Raw genomic sequence first — 20,302 nt, 5'->3', positions numbered from 1 at the left:
CACATTGATCAAATTTACGTAGAATCGGACAGACGGATATGTTCTGATCGGTTCATCTGTTGGTAGTCACGATGATGATGCTGTGTGGTAAGTAATAACTTATACAATTTCCTTTAAATTTTCTTTATTTTTAACATAATGTTATACACTTTATATTGTTTCTTGCATATATTCCTTCGTAACGCATCTATGAACCAGAAATCTGTAAATGAATAAGTTCATATTGAAATATAGGGTATACGTTACATCTGAACATTCACACCACTTTTTTCATTTAATTATCGAATTTTTTATTACAAATTTAAATATTTTTCATCCGCACGTCTCTCAGTTCACTTCGTCGTTGAATAAAGAGTTGAAGAAGGGATTTAGACTTTTTACAGCAACGCCTGTTAGAAAAAAAAATACATAAAAGTTGCATATTATCAGCAATTTTTATTAATTTCAAACATTTACCTTTGCCAGCTGACTGATCCTTTGAATCGCGCCACTTGCATAACGACTCCTTTTGTATTACATATGCATCATATAACTCTCCAAATAGTTCGCTTAGTAATCCTGTTAAATATTTAATTTAATTAATGAAATGCCGACCGTGAATATTTTTCATACCCCTCGGATGCTCCAAACTATGCACTAATAGCTGCATCGCATACAAGCACTCCAATTGATGATCTTCATTCGAATCAATGTAGCGCTGCAAAACTGGTATGCAAAACTTCTGGAAGGTCTCGGTTTCTAGTTTATAACTATTCTCCTTGTACAAAATGGAAAAGTTGCTCAGCGATTCCGTTAAGCTTCTTATAAACAGTTTATCAACGACCATGATGTTGCCCTTCAATGTGGTGAATGAATAAACTGAATTATATTAAAGGAATAAAATGAAGAGGTAATTGCTTACATTACTATAATCAATGATACAATCTGCCGTTGTTCCTTCCTTTAGCAAATGCTCAATATGCTCTATCACATTTTTAACGTGCTTTTCAGTCGATTCACCGCGATGTTCTATCACTGGCGATATCGATTCATTTTCCACATACTCCAGTCTCTAAAGTGAATATAAAAGTATAGATAATTTAAATAAAATATTTCGCCACATTAGGAAATGTTTTAAAATAACAACATTTACATTTGATTTGATGAAGTCGTTAACTTCATTCTCTGGCATAAAATCAGACCAATGCAAGCTGAACTTTGTCCACATGCTGCGCGTGAAATTTGGTCCAACTTCATGCGTGCAATAAATCAAATATGTTTTAAGGAACTTCTTGGCCACACTTGATGGGCTGTTGTCTTTTAGGTTCTTGTTCCACAAATCTGATACGGTTAAAACTTTCTTCACAATTAATGGACCTGTAAAAAAAAAGATTAATATGTAAGATTGTATCTTTAAAAGTAGTATAAATTAATCAAAAGATCATTGTTATCGATAAACGTTACCTGCAAATTGTAGAATATATAGCCATAGCTCTGGTATATCAACAATTAAATCATTGGCATACTCGCTAAATTCGTTGTACGCCAGCGTAAAGTGCTCCACCGAAATATAGTTATGTTGAATTAATTGGGTCACAGTTATGCCCAGATATCGGCGAGACTGTTTGCCCACATTCGCTAAATGCAAATAATCGGTTAATATATAATATAGAAAGCCGCAACGACGATCCTCCGGTATCCTCTTCATACACTCGACAACCGCAGGTGTTACGGTTTTCGCTGCATCTGCCAATTCAATCATTTCAGAGACAACCGACTTGGTTAGCTTAAGATCGGCATCGCTTGCTTCTTGGAACACTGCAGGAGGGGCGGAGACAGCAGTTCGATTGCTTTGCTGGGGGAACGTCGTCGCTGGAGTCGCAACTAAGCCTGATCCTTGCTCATTGCTCGCGCCACGGTAAATTCCACGTTCTGCGTTGGAGCCGGAGTTTGATTGTACCTAAAATAGTTTAAAAATTTATGTTGATGTTACTTATATCCTTGCGGAAAATAATAATTGTTTTGTAAGTTAAGGTAATATAAGTTCAATGTCTTCCTAACGCTAGAAAATTTAAACTGTTTGGCCAGTTACAGTTTTACACTCGCAGCTTTACATTTTTCTCTATATCTACCGATCATATCTATGATAGCTATATGATATAGTCGTACGATCCGGTCAGTTATGTAACCGTGAGAGTTGTCAGAAGACTATATGCACAGTTTCATTCCGATAGCTTTAAAACTGAGCGATTGGTTTGCGTAGGAACGGACAGACGGACATGACTAAATCGACTCGACTGTTGATGCTGATCAAGAATATACAGCTGTGTTCACGGAAATAGCAGTGCGACAGAGGAACAACTTCAAAACGTTTTTTTGTACATATTCCTTTTTGCAAGCTGATCTATTGCACATTGTTTTTGTAAAATGGAACATAAAGATAAGAATCGAGAAAAAATTCCGTTAGATTTGCTCTATTTTTATGTTTTATTGATATTTTTTCACATATGCAGCTCGTTTTGGCCGATCACTGAAATAGCAGTTTTTAATTTTCTTTCGCAAAAAGTGCCGAAATTTCTTTTAATTTTGTAAAAAATTACTTTAATTAAGGTCGTTATTATAGTTTATACTATAATACACCTTTACAACGCAAAAAAAATTATTTTAGTGGGCGCAGGACCTCACTGCTCCATGAGAGAAAGATATCAGATAATTTAGCCTAGAAAGAAGGGGAAAACATGTAAAGAGTCTCCAAATCTTTCAAATTGTTCTTTTAAAATAGTTTATAAGTCATAAAATATGAACCGAACCCAAAAAAAACGGGGTACGATTCGCAAAACCCCAATTGTACAGGCTCGACGCGTACTTCGCTTCAGCAAAGCTCGTCCTTTTGCATCCTCTAGGGATATATGAGCGGGAATTGGCATGGGAATCAGTCATGGGGCCATTCGCCGGGGACTTATTGAATAAATTTTAGATTCGCGAAGTCCATGGAAAATGTCACTGCTTGGTTATAGGCATATCAAGGCCAGATTGGAGTTCGCCAATAGCCCCTTGAACTGCCACTTTTCAAATGGCGTAATATCCTTTGGACAAATGACTCCAAACTGGTTTTATTTGGTGGAATAGGACAAGACAATATGTCCGTCGACCCCCAAATAGATAGTACCCCCCAAACCATACGCTGAAGACAGTAAAACACGGTGGCCTAAAAATCATGGTATGGGTATACTTTTCATACAACGTTTTAGGTCCCGTAAATATGATCGGTGGGATCAAAGACCATTATGTTTATGTCTAAATATTAAAAACTGTCTTGCAGCCGTATCCTGAGGAAAATATGCCATTAATTTGGACATTTCAGCAGTACAGTGACCCTAATCATACCATCAAGGTAGCCAAGGAGTGGGTTCTTAATGAAAAAGTGGATGCAATGCCATGGCCTGCACAGTCCCCGGATATAAATCCGATCGAAAACTTATGGGGGACATCAAGGGCTACTTATTAAAGAAGTTTCCGACTTCTAAGATGCAGCTTTGGCAATTTGTGCAGGAGGAATGAGGCCATATTCCCCTCAAGCATTGCTAAGACTTGGTGGACTCCATGCCACCCAGGTATGAGGCTATGATAGCTTCTAAAGGCTATTTAACAAAATATTAGATCATAGTCAATTGGAATTTAAGAAGAAATAGGTTTCTTATACGATATTTTTAAATTTATGAAGAATTTTAGTTTTTCACTGCTATTTCAATGATCGGCATAATATAGACCTTTTTTGTTGTTATTAGCTATATCTTCTAAAAGGTTTATGTTACCTAAATTAAATGATTGTGGTATTGTTAATAATTAAATATACTAAGCTTTTATGAAAAAAAAAATTTATGAAAATAGTGTTTGTAACAGGATTTTCCGATCTTAAACGTGCAGGTCGTTGGGCACTGCTATTTCCGTGAACACAGCTGTATATACTTTATAGGGTCAAAAATGTCTTCATTACAGGATTTCAAATTTCTGTCTAAAATTATAATTATAATACCCTGCTAGGGTTTAGAAATCGAAAATGGCCACACAATATACTTAATTGTATATTAAGCTACAGTATAAATATCAGCCATAGCTGCTGTGGCTTTCGGCTAACTAATTAGAAAGATTTTACTTTTGAGTGGAAATTTGTCATATTTTCAATTATTTTTCAACCATGTTAGCATATTTATATTTATAATACCATTTATGATTTGTATTAGCTAACTTTTTGTTTTGCCAGACCATAATATGTTTAAAAAGCCTAAAATATAAAAATTTTGCCAAAAAATCTGATTTAGATAAGAAAGATGCACCGAAACACTCAAAAAATAACGGTAAAAGTGCAAGTGGAAAAGGATTTGCCTACATTGTGGAGTGAATATGAAGTACAATTCTTGCTTGAGCTATGTTACATTTCTTTCGCTTGTTATCCAATTTAAAAGAATTCAGCCAAATAGCTTTAAAACTAAATATATATAAACAAATTTTTTTGCAACATTTCGAACTGCATGCGGCTTAAAAATAGGTCCTTTATGAATTTCATAAAATAATATGACTGGATTGAGATTAAAATAAGAATAAATTAATACATTTTGAAACTGTGCCAAGAAATATGGTTATTTTTCTTTAATAATATTATTTTAAAATATATGAAAAAGAATAATAAAAAAAAAATACCCTTGTATAAACGAAAGCTTAATTTAACAATATAAAAGTATAACTATACAAAATTGTTTCTGTTAAAGTATGCAAGCTGAACGTTTCATATTCGATAACCGATGATCCATTTCCATTTCTAGTATAATGAAGTATGGTCTCTTTATTATCCTCCTCCTATGTTCACTCCTTCGCAAGCCATCAAACTGAATAAACGTATGTCGCTTAAGTTCAAGTCTGGTGTTCTCCTTTTCTAACGCGTGTGTCGCGTACGGTTTTACTCACGTATTAGGCCCTTATATTTATCCACGAACATAACCCCCAACAGTTTCATTTAAATGCTGGATACGCCTGGTAATGACGTTTAATATTCAGCTTTACAACTATACCAACAGTTTAATTCATCACTGTAGGACATTGAAATTTTTAAAAGTTGATATTGATATCAACTCTAGCTTATATGTCTACTCAAAAAATTATAATCTGCACATGAAAGCACATAGTGATTACGTTCTCGAAAAGTTTTGCAATAGCCGACAACTTAGATATTCCTCCAAATTTTGTGGAGAGGAATGGATAAATTCGGAGGCTTCTAAGATAAGGCACGCAGCCCGGTGTTCTATAGGGACTGTTACCGCCGTAAATTAGATACCGAATCTTTAGCCGGGCGATAAAAGGTGTGACCATTGAGTTTCTGTTCACCCAAAAATTAAAGGAATTTTTTCCTGGAAATGTATCTGGCCACTTGAGAAAGCACCGGCCTGGGATAAAATACAAAGTTTTCTAAAGCTGCGCATTTTTTTGTAAAGCTTAATGAAATTAATAAAGTGACTGCTAAATAAATTTGTCGAACTATTAATAACTCTACGCCAATTATCCTTGTTCTCAACAGGGACCACGATGAGGATTTCGTTCAGGACTGAAGATTAGGCTCGATCTGGGCATAGCAAGAGTATGTGGTTGTAAAAAACTCAGCAAACAGATCGGCGATGACCTGATCAGAGTTTGCTGTAGAGTTGTTAAATGAAAGGAAGAAAGGATATACATTGGGTTTACGTTTAGTTTTAACAAAGTTATTAAACTGTTTCGGGTCCTGCGTGAACTGAACCCTACCGTGAGTCAAATAATTTTTATAACACTGAGCGTTGAGCACGGTAAAGTTCGACCGAGCGCCAAGATGACTAGAGGGAGCAGTAAGAGAACCGATATTTATTATAAAGCCTAGACTTTATATTTTTTAGGCGTGTCAGCTCCTTAGTGAAGGATTAACGGAACACAAAAGTACTGTTCTTGCCTTTCAAAATCAGTTATTTTTTATATTTTAAAAATATTATATATTATGTTATATAACTGCTATCGGTCAACTTATGTAAGAGTCAGGGAACTGTTATTTCAATGTCCAATTGGCAAACTGCAAGGGTATACAAACTTCAGCGTGCCTATAATAAACCAAGAACCTTACCTTATTGCTAGTGTTGTGACGAACCGAAGTCGGCAGCTGTTGTTGCGTATATTTTGTATGACTAGCAGACTTTTGGACTGCAGAATTCATTAGGCTCCGACCTCCTCCCTGCTGACGCGAGGAGGAACTCTCGCGTGATCCTTGCGATGAGCCAGTTCGCGAATTGATACCTTAATTAATTATTTATTTCGATATTAGTTTAAATTCTATAACTAAAGCAATAAATGAATAATACCTCGATCGTAACGATCACGCTCCATCGATCCCTTGCTATAGGAACCCTTATTCCTCGGTCCACGATGATCGTGATGATGATCCCGGTCCCGGTCCCTGTCGCTGCTGCTACTGTTTTTATCAATTAACGAGGACAGAACAGCGAAGGGATTTGAAGGTGTTGACGATGGTACCGCAGAAGCCGCTGATGACGATGATTGCCTTGTATTATTGTTCCAAATAAATTGAGTTAAGCCGCCCATTTTTTTCGTTTCCAAATTCTGATCAGAAAGTTTTGACTGTCAAAATATAAATTATGTATGAAAAAAATAATAAAATAACAATAAATGGTAACTTACCAGACCCTCTAATTTATTGCTGTCAACAGCTTGAGAACGACTACCTTTGCTCGTTTGTACATGCCAAGTATTGTCATCGTTATTTCCTCCATTTGAAGCGCCTCCGGAGCCTCCTCCCCCGACACCACCTCCTCCAGCGTTACTCTGCTGTTGATGATGTCCACGCTGACTGTGACTTCCACCGTAATTACTACCGGAACGTGTCTCATTTCCATATCGGGAATTCAAATTACGATCATCACGTTTATTGGAACTTGCACCGCTCTGCGATGGTCCAATTGACGTAGAATTCCCGGAAATATTGCCAAAATACTGTGCAGTTAGCTGTTCATTCTTGGCCTCTTTCTCAATTTGGCCCATTGTCTTCGGAGCTTCGTTTCGAGTCGTTTGCCATTTATTTTTGCGTAAATCGATGACATCTTGAAGCATGAATCGAACACGGGAGCTGACTTTAGCACCATCCTTATCGGTTTTAGCAGCAATGGCTTGCATTCTGGATATAGATTTTTCTAAGGAATAACAACGTCCTGGATCTTTGGAGTTGACAGGAGTTTGCTCGAACTTGGCGCCTACTGTTGTTAACAATTTGCAGAGACACTCTAGCATGTCCTCCGAATGGGGATTGAGTAATGTATCAATGCAGGAATAAATAATTTTACCAGTCAACATGGAGATTTTAAAAAGTTCACCTATGAAACGAACAGTTCCACCAGATCTCCGACGTATTTTTCGTTCTTCCTCCTCTAAAAAGGCTTCAAGTTCAGCCTTCTCATTTGGATCGCTGCATTTCCGAATTTTATCTACAATTGGCTGTAATTTTTTCTCCTTGGCCGTACTCTGTGAGACGTTTTGAGTGAATTCACGTTCTGTTTTATCCAATAAAGCATTTCGAAAATGTGCCAAATTGGACTTTGTTCCACTTTCCATCCGTTCATCGCGGGCTTTGACTTCGGATATGAGACGATGACAGAGTCGAGCGTAGGAAACCGAAAAATTTGGTTCATCAATGGCTTTTTCAAAGACCAGCACTATAACTTCGTCCATTTTATCGGGGGTATCGATTTTTAATTTAATTATTTCCTCAACTAGAGTATCAAATCTCTCGGGAGTTAGTTTATTCAAAATACCACGAACTCGTCTTACCAAATCATCCTTTTCTTGGGTGGCCTTCAAGTTACTATCAGTCTCTGTTGCCGATGATTTATTCAAGAGTCTCGGACGCCAGGCATTTTCGTTCTCGTTTAATTTAACATCTTGATTTAATGAGAGGTTAACATGAATCATCATGCCCTTCATGCTGCTATTTCGGCCACCAGAACCTTGACTTTGGCCATGAACACCGGACATCGATAGCTGTTTTCCCATATAACCTCCTGCTGATGACTCCCGATTGCCGATCATGCCGACCATTGATTGTACTCGCTTATTATTATTATTCCGAATAAAGGATGGCATAAGATTGGGTTGCGGAAGTATAGACACATTTTTAACCTCGGGCTGTATGCGCGAGGCTTTGGCTTCGCGTAATTGCATTAATTGTTCGCGATTGTATTGTTTTTTTCCATCCGGATTACTTGGTGACCATTGACCTTCATTGTAGTTAATAAAGGACGATGAAATCTTTTCTTTTTCTTCGGAACAGGGGTTAATATTGACTTCTACTGAATCATTCTCCGGGGAATAACTTTTTTCTGAAGGAGTGTCTACAGGAGTTTCTAATTGTTCTTGTGCAGCTTTTACTGTGTTTTCTGAAGATTCAACAGCTTGCACTTTCTCCTGTAAAGGAAGAACAACTTCTTTTACTGCCATCGATGATACCTCTGACAGATCAGTTTCATCTGATTGCTCTTCTTCACTTGTATTCTTATCTAAGCATTTTTTTTCTTCTCCAATGTCAACGAAAACTGTTGGTTCAGAGTGCAGAGTGTAATCTTTTAAAACTTCAGTCGGATTTTCAACTTCATTACTCTTCTTGATTTCAGACTCATGAATATTCTTTGCTAACAATTCTTCTTCGGTTGATAGGTTTTTTTCTTCTGTCAGAAATTCGCTAGATGTTGTTTCCGGAGCTACTAAAGCTGCTTCTAGAGATCCAACAGGTGTTACAACATTATCTGTTGTTATCTGAGTATTCGCTGCCAATATCGATGCCGATTGTTTCTCTTCGACAGCGATAAATTTAGCATTAATCAGATTTTGCTTTGTTGGCTGCTCCCTGGCCTTTGATTCAGCAACATCTTCGGTTTCAGCTACAACATATGAACGAAATAACATTTAGACAAAAGATAAAGCTAACTTCGGCACGCCAAAGTTTGTATACCATATACATTTTTAATTGGTTTAATTTGTATATTTACAGGTTTACAGTTACGCTGTAATCCTAGTACTAACATAAGATAAATTTTCTGAAAGCAGCCCAGCTACATATAAAACAAAAAAGGAAGCTAATTTCGGCACTCCAAAGTTTGTGTACCCTTGCAGTTAGCAATTGGATCATTAAGAATCGACCCATTCTGGTCAATTTAAAAGAAAAAAAAAGGAAATATAATAAAGTTGTATACTTATACCTAGCATATAATTATTTTACTTTGATAAAATTAAAAAAAGCTTACTCGTATAAGAAAAACTAGGTATATAATAATATAATACCTAATTAATAAACATAAATTCATTTTTTACATTTTACATAAACTTATTATATTTACAGTTTGACAGTTACAGCTTAAAATTTTCTGTTCTTCTTCTATGACAGCTATATGATATAGTCGTCAGATTTTTATAAAATTAAAAACAAAATTCTAAAAAAAAATGGCATATCTCAAAAATTTTGAAAATATATTGAAAAACAGCAAAGTTATAATTTTTTCAAAAATTTGTCGATCATTTCTATGGTAGATATAGTCGTCCGATCTGGCCCGTTCCGGCATATATAGCAGTGAGAGTATTCAGATGGCTATATGCAGTTTCATTTAGATATCTTGAAAACTGAGGCACTGGTTTGGGTAGAAACGGACGAACAGATGGACATGGCTGAAATGTCTCCTTCACTGCGTTGCAAACCTCTGACTGAAATTATAATACCCTGCAAGGGTATAAAAGCTGAGCGACGAGAGGAAAAATAACTTTTCGCTTTCCCGGGTACTAACGTAAGATAAATGTTGAGAGCGAAAAGGCTAAAATCGTTGTCAAATCAAAAAACTAAAGCGAAAAAAATTAATTAATAGCTTTCGAAAGCAAACTATGGAAGGAAAATATAATACAAAAAAAATGTTCTAGAGTCGTCTGATCCGGCTCGTTCCAACTAGTGAGGGTAGTCAGAAGAATATATGCAAAGTTTCATTCAGATAGCTCAAAAACTGAGTATAAAGTTTGCGTAGAAACGGAAAGACGGACGGGCATGGCTAGATTGACTCGGCTGTTGATGCTGATCAACAATATATACTTAATAGGGTCGGAAACGACAGTGCGTGGCATACTTTTAATTAAAACTACCCTACAAGCGTATAAATAGGATTTTAAAGGCTTTTCTGTTTATAGTCCTGGAACAAAATTAATTTGTTTTGATAAACAGGACTAGGTGAAAAGCTTTTATTGTACCACTTTTAGGGCTTTCCGTTTGCTTAGCGAAAAAATTCGAACTCAAACAATGTGTATAGAATTTGGTACGATTAATGTTAACAGGACTAGTTAAAAAGAACAAATTATTGAACTATTTCTGTTTTTGACACTAAGTTTTAAAATAAGTTAAATTGTGTAAAATTGATTTTTGGAGTTGAAGGAGCAGAGCTATCAACACTTTTATCTTTACCTCGGTAAGAAGTGTTTTTGTTATTTACGGTTAGTTCCCAATATCGAAAAAGTTTGAATAAAATGAATATATTATCAAATTTTTTAGTTTACTTTTTCCATATATGTATAATACTATTATTGTAAATATTATAAGTATTTTATTTATTATAACACAATTTTCCACACATTTTCAGTAGACACGAACAGAAAAAAGCTTTATATATTAATAATAATATGTGTCTTTAAGAATGTGCACTATTATAGTCGCTAAAGATAGACATATACATAGGTATATTTATATATGTATCAATTAATGACTCATTTCTAGCACACGACCACGTCGATCCACTAAATTAAACAGTAAAATAAATAAGTGAACAGGGAATAGAGCTTTCTTTTAGACAAATAGTTTTCAAGCAGCAACCGATTCTCTACACATCATACATACTTCGTCTATTACAACTGTTAATTCTACAAACACAAATTCACACACTAATTTCATAAAATTAATGAATAACAAGAAAGGAAGCTAACTTCGGCACGCCGAAGTTTGTATACCCTTGCAGATTGGTTTTGAGGTTTATATTATAGATTTAAATGCTGAAAACACTCACAAAACAGAGTTTCATTACATGTTACCTATACTTATTATGTTTACAGTTTGACAATTACAGTTTTACATTCCCAGTTTTACATTTTCTCTACATCTACCGATCGGTTTATATGGCAGCTATATGATATAGTTGTCCGATTTTTATGAAATTTATAACATAATTCTAGAATAATAAAAAAAGCTTATATCTCAGAGTATTTAAACATACGTTGAAAAACAACGAAACTATAATTTGTTTTCCTATTTATTTCTCGACCGTTCCTATGGCAGCTATATCATATAGTCGTCCGATTTTCATAAAATTTTTACCAAAATTCTGAAATATTATAAAATGGCCATACCTAAAAAATGGTGCAAAAATGTTAAAAAACAGCAAAGTTATAATTTTTTTTCTACAAATATATCGAACATTTGTATGGCAGCTATATGATATAGTCGTCCGATCCGGCCCGTTCCGACATATATAGCAGTGAGAGCATATAGAAGACTATATGCAAAATTTCATTCAGATAGCTTTAAAACTGAGGGACTAGTTTGCGTAGAAACAGACAGACAGACAGACAGACAGACAGACAGACAGACAGACAGACAGACAGACAGACAGACAGACAGACAGACAGACGGACATGGCTAGATCGACTCGGCTGTTGCTGCTGATCAAGAATATATATACTTTATAGGGTCGGAAACGTCTCCTTCACTGCTTTGCAAACTTCTGACTGAAATTATAATACCCTGCAAGGGTATAAAAAGCCTATTAAGAAATTAAAAATTCTCTTTTATTTGGACTATGTAAATATGTACGTATTTGTAAACATACATATGTAAGTAAAAACAGGTAACTAATTGCGCGGCGTTTGATCCACAATATGTACATGAACCACATCATTCACATGGTACAGTGATACAACAATTTGAAAACAAGAATGTAACAAGAAAAGAAGCTTTCGGCGCGCCGAAGTTGTTAAACCTTGCAGTTTGCAATTGGATCTTTAAGAATCTATCCATTTCGGTAAAATTAATAGAAAACAAGAAAGGAAGCTAACTTCGGCACGCCGAAGTTTGTATACCCTTGCAGATTGGTTTTGATGTTTATATTATAGATTTAAATGCTGAAAAGACTCACAAAACAGTGTTTCATTACATTTTACCTATACTTATTATGTTTACAGTTTGACAGTTTCAGTTTTACATTCCCAGCTTTACATATTTTATAAAATTACCAATCGCTTCTATGGCAGCTATAAGATATAGTTGTCCGATTTTAATGAAATTTATACCAAAATTGTAGAATAATAAAAAAAGCTTATATCTCAGAGTAGATAAAAATACGTTGAAAAACAACGAAGCAATAATTTTTTTCCTATTAATTTCCCAACTGTTCCTATGGCAGCTATATCATATAGTCGTCCAATTTTTATAAAATTTTTACCAAAATTCAATAATATAAAATCGCAATATCTAAAAAATGGTGCAAAATTGTTGAAAAACAGCAAAGGTATAATTTTTTTCTAAAAATTAATCGAACATTTGTATGGCAGTTATATGATATTGTCGTCCGATCCGGCCCGTTCCGACATATATAGCAGTGAGAGTATATAGAAGACTATGTGCAAAGTTTCATTCAGACAGCTTCAAAACTGAGGGACTAGTTTGCGTAGAAACGGACAGACGGACATGGCTAGATCGACTCGGCTGTTGATGCTGATCAAGAATATATACACTTTATAGGGTCGGAAAGGTCTCCTTCACTGCGTTGCAAACTTCTGACTGAAATTAAAATACCCTGCAAGGGTATAAAAAACGGAATATATAACAGTTGTGTACTTATACATAGCACCCATACTTATTATATTTACAGTTCGACAGTTACAGTTTTACACTCGCAGCTCGACATGTACATCTACCGATCGTTTCTATGGTAGCTATATAATATAGTCGATTATCATAAAATAAAACTTACTCTTAATTATTTGCATTTCTTATTATTTCCGAATTTCGGGTTTAAATTTTTAAAAATCGGACTGCAAAACATGTAGCTGCCAAAGAAACGATCAGAGCATGTAGAAAAGAATGCAAAGCTGTGAATGAACTTTTATAATAAAACTGTAAATATAATATGTATTATTTAGATTATTGAAATTTAAAATTTGTATTTATTTCGTTTAGTTTAGTTATTTTATACGATTTAAAAATAATGTTTATATATTTATCTTTAGTACATCTCCGGTTAGTTCTGTGTTAGTTAGTGATTAAATTGCGAACTGCCAGGGTTTACCAAGTTTGGCGTGGAGAAGTTATTTTCCTTTCTTGTTTTATTTCCCTAGTTTGTAAGAAAATTTATAGCGAGCTGTTCAATGCTATTTATTAGTGTTTGGGAATTTAAAACTAAATCATTATTTACTATTATAACAAAATAAAAGATGCTATTTAAGTAATAAATTTTTTTATTAATATACGTTTACTTACTTGTAGGTAGTGCAGAAGTAGAGTCAGAGACATTTTTAGGAGGCACTATGGGTATTCTAAGGAAATGGTTATTTTAACGTTAGGTTCTTCATTATATTCATTAAAATATGGTATAATAACTATTGAACAAGTCTCAAAAATTATAAAAATAAAAACGGCTTACTTTTTGCTTCTGGTTTTTTGAGGTGTTGGCAATATTTCTACTGATGGGGCATCTGACATGGCAGATACAATTGGAGTTTGACCTACAGCATCTGGACGTTGTATTGTTATTGGTTCTGAAGTATACAAATATAAAATATATATACAATACAATATATTGATAAAGCCGTGCTAACTTAGAACTACAACAAATAATATTCTGCGACGGTTTAAGCTTACCCATTGGGACATTGTAAGGCTGCGCATTAGTTCGTATATCGTTGGATCCGAGTGCTGGTAAATTGCTTAAATTGTGCTGATGTATTATTCCAACACCACCATCTTGCTGAGGAATCCGAGCTATATGAGCTTCAGTAAGAACTGCCGCAGTCGTTGCCGCTGTCTGCTGCTCATTAGAGAAGTCATTTTCTGTGTTTGAATTTGACTGTAAAGTAGACAAGAAATAGTTTCAAATATGTAAATTTTTAGATGCGATCGTAACTTTAACTATAACTCTTGCTTTTAATAAAAACTTTTTACTCCGTACCTTATCAAGATCTTCCAATATATTTTTCTTTGTTGTTGGATCAATTATGGGTAAGCGATGCTGATGTCGTCTTCGATTCGACTGCTGCACTTGCACTTGGACCGGTTGAGGCGCGACGACACTCTGCGACATGACGCCAACTCCAACCATGGGAGCCACACCCACCCCAACTTGACTCATGTTTCCGCCAGGGCCTTGCACTGTACCTGCTAGTAATTGTATTTGGGAAGATTGAGTGCCTCCCGGACCACCTCCGGGATTACCGCCAGATTGTTGCTGCTGCTGCTGAACCTGCGCAGCCTGCAATGTATTGTTATTTGAATTTACGGAGACGGCAGCACTACGCGGATGAGTATGTTGCGGTGGGGGCGGTGGTTGCTGCTGAAGAGTTGGCACATATTGGTATTGATAGTAGGGCATCGGTGTCGGTGCATATTGAAGATGCGATGTGGGAAACGTTTGCTGGCGAGGATTATATTGTGTGTATGGCTGGAGGACCATATTTTGATGAAGTGCAGCCTGCGAATACATCGGTTGAACGTGGACGTGACGCGTAGCACCTCCACTGACACCACCTCCACGGAGAGCATTCACCGATGAAGATGGTTGTTGTTGCGGACCTCGAAATATTCCTCCGCCGCCTGTCTGTGGATTTGAACGGTTGTTAGCAGAACTGTTGTTTCCCGTTGAAACGTACTGAAAATTTTAATAATTATAATTTATAGCACATATTAAAATTTTGTACTTATATTTTTCTTAATATTAAATTAAAGCTTACCATATTTTGTGCTGAATGGGGCTGCATGACTTTATTTATATCTGATTGTGTCGATATAGATGTTAAAAGTTGTTGCATTACGTTTAGCCCTAAGAATTGTTAGCCTTTTTAAGAGAAATCACTAGAAACGGTCAACTTGGCTGTTTCATTGATTTCTAAGGGCAAATTTTTGACCCACAAAATGATGAGCCGTCACACAATCATCGGATTCTACAGATAGAATTTTATATAATTAGCTGCATTTTTTTTTTATTTATTTGTAAGACCTCTTGTAAATATATTAGGTTTATCACTGGCAGAAGAATATCTGAAAAGTATTTTTAAAAATATATATTTAATATTCTTTAAAATCCAATCATTTGTTGTCTTATTGTTAATGTTATGAGATCTCAAAATTCAAGCCACATATTTTATGCTTAAACGAACTTATTATTATCCTCTGTCATCAAGATTTATGGGGCTTAAAAACTTACATAAATGTAATATTCCCAGAAATGGAAGATGGTAAATTATTTACTGCATTTTATAGTTTATCAAATTTTGTTAGGCTCAGAAACTTACATAAACGTAAGATGTCGATCTTTAAAACCAATCACAACGTACATATATATAAATATGTATGTGCATTTGTAGACTTTACATACTTTTTGCCGACGTAGCTTTTGTGGCAATACTGGATGAAACTCTCACAACAGCACAAAAGTAAGCAATAAACGTAAAATGTTTATTATTAATTGCAGATAAAGAATCAGAATATGTATTAAATATCTGCTTAATGGAGAGACTCTTTTATCACTTTTAACGAATGAAATTTTATCATGTAATATTTGTTAGCTCTTTTTTTTGCCTCTTTTCCGATCTACTTTTTACCTGAAGCATGTGTCCCCCTTCCTTCCTTGCGATTTCAAGTATTTACAAACGAAAGGTAAAACTAGCAAACAGTTTCCACTTTAAGTGTTGGGAACAGCTGCAATGTAATATCTCAAAGTAATTCTAGTCAGTTTAAATATTCTTTACAAATCAAAAACTATTTCACTTTTTTTTTTTGTTAAATTCCACATGCAATGTGTTCTGTTCAATTGGCGCAGAGCTGCAACAAATTAATCTTTGGTCTATCGATAGCTGTTATATTTCGATAGTGGACACGATATAGTGTTGAGAAGTCAGCTATTTTCTAACCAAATAGATGGTTTAAATTAAGCCTAGTACTCTGACGAGAAAAATCCGCTGTATAAATTTAGACAGCGGCCAAACTCCATATAAAAAAAACGGTGTCGAAAAAAAAGAAGAAGAACTTTTAGACACGTCGTTTTTTTCGGTACTCTGACGACGAAAATGAAGCCTGCGAAAATTGAATGGCGTTGCCAGATCAAGATAGTAAACAGCTGATATCGCGCTGTCTAAATAATTCATTTGATTTATTTAGACACCCCTAATGGAGGGAAAGTTGAAGGAAAAAGGTGGCATTGATAGGGACTGTCAAGGGGAAGCCTATAATATGGAATTTAACCCACAAAGGACATTTTAAGGCCATATTTATTAATATTTTAAATATTTTTTTTGAATATTTGTTTACAAACAGCTGCCCAGTGTGACCAAAGAAAATCCTTAAACGCCATAAAAAGTACATTTTCATGGCATTTCAGGATTTTCCTTAATTTTGTTTGGTCACACTAGCTCGGTGGCGAAATAAACAGCGATTCCGCTGTCTAATTTAGGCAGCGGGTTTTTCTCGTCAGAGTAAATCAAATGAATTATTTAGACAGCGCGATATCAGCTGTTTGCTATCTTGATCTGGCAACGCCATTCAATTTTCGCAGGCTTCATTTTCATCGTCAGAGTACCGAAAAAAACGACGTGTCTAAAAGTTCTTCTTTTTTTTCGACACCGTTTTTTTATATGGAGTTTGGCCGCTGTCTAAATTTATACAGCGGTTTTTTCTCGTCAGAGTACTGGCTTTACTTTTAAATTTTTCATTTTTGTATACCATATTCAGCGATTGTATTTATATATGTATCTGTATCTTATGATCTTAAGCCTAGTACTCTGACGACGAAAATCCGTTGTCTAAATTAAGACAGCGGAATCGCTGTTTAATTGGTTACCGAACCAGTGTGACCAAAAAAATCAATGAAAAGCCATAAAACGCCATGAAATTGTACCGTTTAAGGATTTTCTTTGGTCACACTGGACAGCTGTTTATAAACAAATATTCAAATAAATATTGAAAATATTAATAAATATGGCATTAAAATATCTATTGTGGGTTAAATTTCATATTATGGGCTTCGCCTTGACAGCCCCTATCATTGCCACTTTTTTCCTTCAACTTCCCCTCCATTAGTGTCTAAATAAATCAAATAAATTATTTAGACAGCGCGATATTAGATCTCTCTTGACCTGGCAACGCCATTCAATTTTCGCAGATATAATTTTAGTCGTCAGAGTACCGGCAAAATCGACGAGGCAAAAAGTTATTCTTCTTCCTTGTTCGACACCGTTTTTTTTATATTGAGTTCGGCCGCTGTCTTAATTTAGACAGCGGATTTTCGTCGTCAGAGTACTAGGCTTTAATAAAGATTGCATCAAGCTGGAAAAGGCAGCTTTTAATATGACCAGAGAATGGTAAAAAACCCTACACTCTATGATATAATTTGTCCTACTAGAGAGTAACGTATGTACATACAATCGTGGACATAAGTATTTTGACACAGATTATGGCTATATTCCAGCGCGTGTCTCTTTGTACTCGTAAAAGTTACGGGATCCATTTCACTTTCCAGTAAGAGATTATATTTAAATCTTTAAAAGAGCAAAAGATGACACTGATAAGTAAATTAACTTCTTTGCTATGTCCCGTGATGTGAGAGATCATGTATTTTTGGGTGGACAAAAATATTTTGACATTGCATTCAATTAGCTCTCATTTGTTTCGTGCGCATAAAATACAGTTTATTATTATTTATAACTCCAGCTCATACATTTTTTAGCAGCTTTAATATATTTTTTGTAAATTTTCCTAATTTCTGTACCGTTATTTAAAGAAAATATGGGTAAAGCACGGCAGCTAAGCCAAATCCAGCAAAAAAAAATAGTAATTAAGTACCAAGCAGGTATTTTGGTCCAGAACCTCAGCATATTTTATAAAATACCCCGTCAAACAAAATTAACAAACATAAACTGACAAATTCGAGGAATAATTTAGTCAGAAAAGGACGACCATGCAAAACTACGCCTAGACAAGAACGTGTAATCTTTGCAAAATTTAAAGAACATGTCCTTATTAAACCAAACGAAGTTTCAATGAAAGTTAAAAACGATTATGATATTTTAATTAATAAAAAAACAGTTGAAATATTATTTAAAGAGGCTAACTTTGCTACTTTGTGGCCCGTCAGATACCTTTCATTTCACCTAAAAATGAGTTAAAACGATTAGCCGATTAGGCCGCACTTTCTTGCGAATATTTTTTGGTAATCTGCAGTAAATTTCTTTTTTTTTAACCATAGTACTCAAAAGGACTCTCATCGGTCCACAAAACGATTGAGGCTGTTAACAAATGATTTGGCAAAGGCTAATCGTTTCAACTCATTTTAAGGTGAAATGACGGGCCACATTAGTAGCAAAGTTAGCCTTTTTAAGTCTTCTTTCAACTGTTTTTCTACTAATTTAAAAATTATAATCGTTTTGAACTTCCATTGAAGCTGCTTTTGGTATAATAAGGACATTATCTTTAAATTTTGAAAGGATTAGACGATCTTGTCTAGGCGTGGTCTGGCGTGGTCGCCCTTTTCTGACTAAATTATCCGTCGAAATTGTCAGTTTATGTTTGTCAATTTGGTAGTAAATGGTTTGTCGGGGTACTTTATAAAATATGCTGAGGTTCTGGACCGAAATACCTGCTTGGTACTTAATTACTATTTTGTTTTGCTGGATTTGGCTTAACTCCCGTGTTTTACCCATATTTTCATTAAATAACGGTACAGAAATTAGGAAAATTGACAAATAATGTATTAAAGCTGCTAAAAGATTTATAAGCTGGAGTTATAAATATCAAACAACGTCCTTTAATGCGCACGAAACAAATGAGAACTGATTGAATGCAATGTCAAAATATTTTAGTCCACCCAAAAATGCATGATCTCTCACATCACGTGACATAGCAAAGAAGTTAATTTACTTATCAGTAACATCTTTTGCTCTATTAAAGATTTAAATATAATCTCTTACTGGAAAGTAAAATGGATCCCGTAACTTTTACGAGTACTAAGATACACGCGCTGGAATATAGCTATAAGCTGTGTCAAAATACTTATGTCCACGATTGTATGTATGTATACGTCTGATCATTTGGCTGTTCCTACCATTTAATTTTTATCTAACTGTTAAATAGTCTGTGTATTCCTTTGAATCACTGAAATAATGAAAATACAGGCGATGTATCGCGACAGTTAGCCGATATTTCTAACTGAAAACAGCTGTTCCCTTACAAACTAATTCAGTCAATCACTCATTAAGAGAATACCATCAGTTACAGAGTAATGTTAATAGCGTTGTTCGCCACCAAATTGTGCTGCAAAGCGCAGGAGTCCCAACGCTCTCCACTATTTATGGGTAACAGAGAAGCGTTCGAAGAGAAACTTATTAGTACCATCTCTTTCCTAACTCTTATCATGGTTATTCTCTTTGACACCAAAACTGTTGTGAGAGATGGACAAGACAGAATGAATTCCAGTGGAAGGATAAAGATTGTTGTTGTTGTATGCGGCTGCTGATGCTGCCTGTTTGTTGTTTTTTTACTTGGCCACCGTTGCTGCTGCGTTGGTTAGGTCCTGCTTGGTGTTGTTATTGTGCTGCTGCGTCGTGCAAGAACTGATTTCGCGTTGTGCTTATCATGTCATGATTAAAATCAGTCAACTTGCTGGTAATTCAAAGAAAAGACGTACGTATACGTGTCTCGACCAAAACCATAAAAGTATACATAAGTATACGTAAAATTTTAAAAACAATTAAATAAAAACGGTTCGAACTTATGTACATATGTGCGAGTATTAAATAAAAAAAGGTTAATTTTTGGGAAAAAGTGAACAAAGTAAATAAAGTATAGTTTGAATTTCCCAGTGCTTTGTTTGGTAGGTCAGTGTAAATGTTAATCCAGTCATTCATGGTTCGGAAAATCGTTTAGTGTCTTTATATCAACATATAACTAAAGTCACATTAATGAATATACATATCCTGCATCTATTTACGGTTTTTTTTCATTTGGGCTTTT

The 20,302-nt window shown here is 35.0% G+C and overlaps 2 protein-coding genes across 5 annotated transcripts in view; one reads left to right on the top strand and one right to left on the bottom strand.

Annotated features, from left to right (window-relative positions):
* Nucleotides 1-107: 107 nt before the first annotated feature.
* Nucleotides 108-16,109, bottom strand: eIF4G1 (eukaryotic translation initiation factor 4G1). Of its 4 annotated transcripts, none has more exons than XR_011445481.1 (17): nt 15,901-16,109; nt 15,297-15,337; nt 15,031-15,240; nt 14,253-14,948; nt 13,946-14,150; nt 13,728-13,842; nt 13,565-13,620; nt 6,694-8,942; nt 6,357-6,633; nt 6,122-6,291; nt 1,444-1,939; nt 1,133-1,356; nt 902-1,051; nt 613-835; nt 457-558; nt 263-389; nt 108-202 (listed from the first exon to the last, which is right to left on the bottom strand). XR_011445481.1 is itself a non-coding variant. In XM_041776733.2 (16 exons), the coding sequence occupies exons 3-16, from the start codon at nt 15,106-15,108 to the stop codon at nt 328-330; spliced, it is 5,103 nt and encodes a 1,700-aa protein (XP_041632667.1). In that variant the 5' UTR covers nt 15,109-15,240; nt 15,297-15,337; nt 15,901-16,109; the 3' UTR covers nt 232-327. The 4 variants fall into 4 exon arrangements, 2 of the variants coding, with proteins under 2 accessions (XP_041632667.1, XP_070143854.1); XR_011445482.1 differs by having other exon boundaries at nt 266-389; XM_041776733.2 differs by lacking the exon at nt 108-202 and having other exon boundaries at nt 232-389.
* mGluR (metabotropic Glutamate Receptor) overlaps nt 15,699-20,302 on the top strand; it is an 18,652-nt gene continuing 14,048 nt past the window's right edge. The window contains exon 1 of the mRNA XM_070287754.1: nt 15,699-15,732. The gene's annotated coding sequence lies outside the window, so the exon portion shown is untranslated. The remainder of the gene's footprint in view (nt 15,733-20,302) is intronic.

This window comes from Drosophila kikkawai, chromosome 4, assembly GCF_030179895.1.
Source record: "Drosophila kikkawai strain 14028-0561.14 chromosome 4, DkikHiC1v2, whole genome shotgun sequence".
Lineage (NCBI taxonomy): Eukaryota > Metazoa > Arthropoda > Insecta > Diptera > Drosophilidae > Drosophila > Drosophila kikkawai.
Note: the sequence above shows the minus strand (reverse complement) of the source record. Positions and strands in the feature narration are given on the sequence as shown.

Excerpts from the sequence above, each read along its gene's own strand:
- eIF4G1 (XM_041776733.2), bottom strand. The coding sequence starts at position 15,108 with ATGCAACAACTTTTAACATCTATATCGACACAATCAGATATAAATAAA. Across the intron at positions 13,621-13,727 it reads CAAAAAACCAGAAGCAAAAA|AATACCCATAGTGCCTCCTA; the intron begins GTAAGCCGTTTT and ends CCATTTCCTTAG. Across the intron at positions 390-456 it reads GGATCAGTCAGCTGGCAAAG|GCGTTGCTGTAAAAAGTCTA; the intron begins GTAAATGTTTGA and ends TTTTTCTAACAG.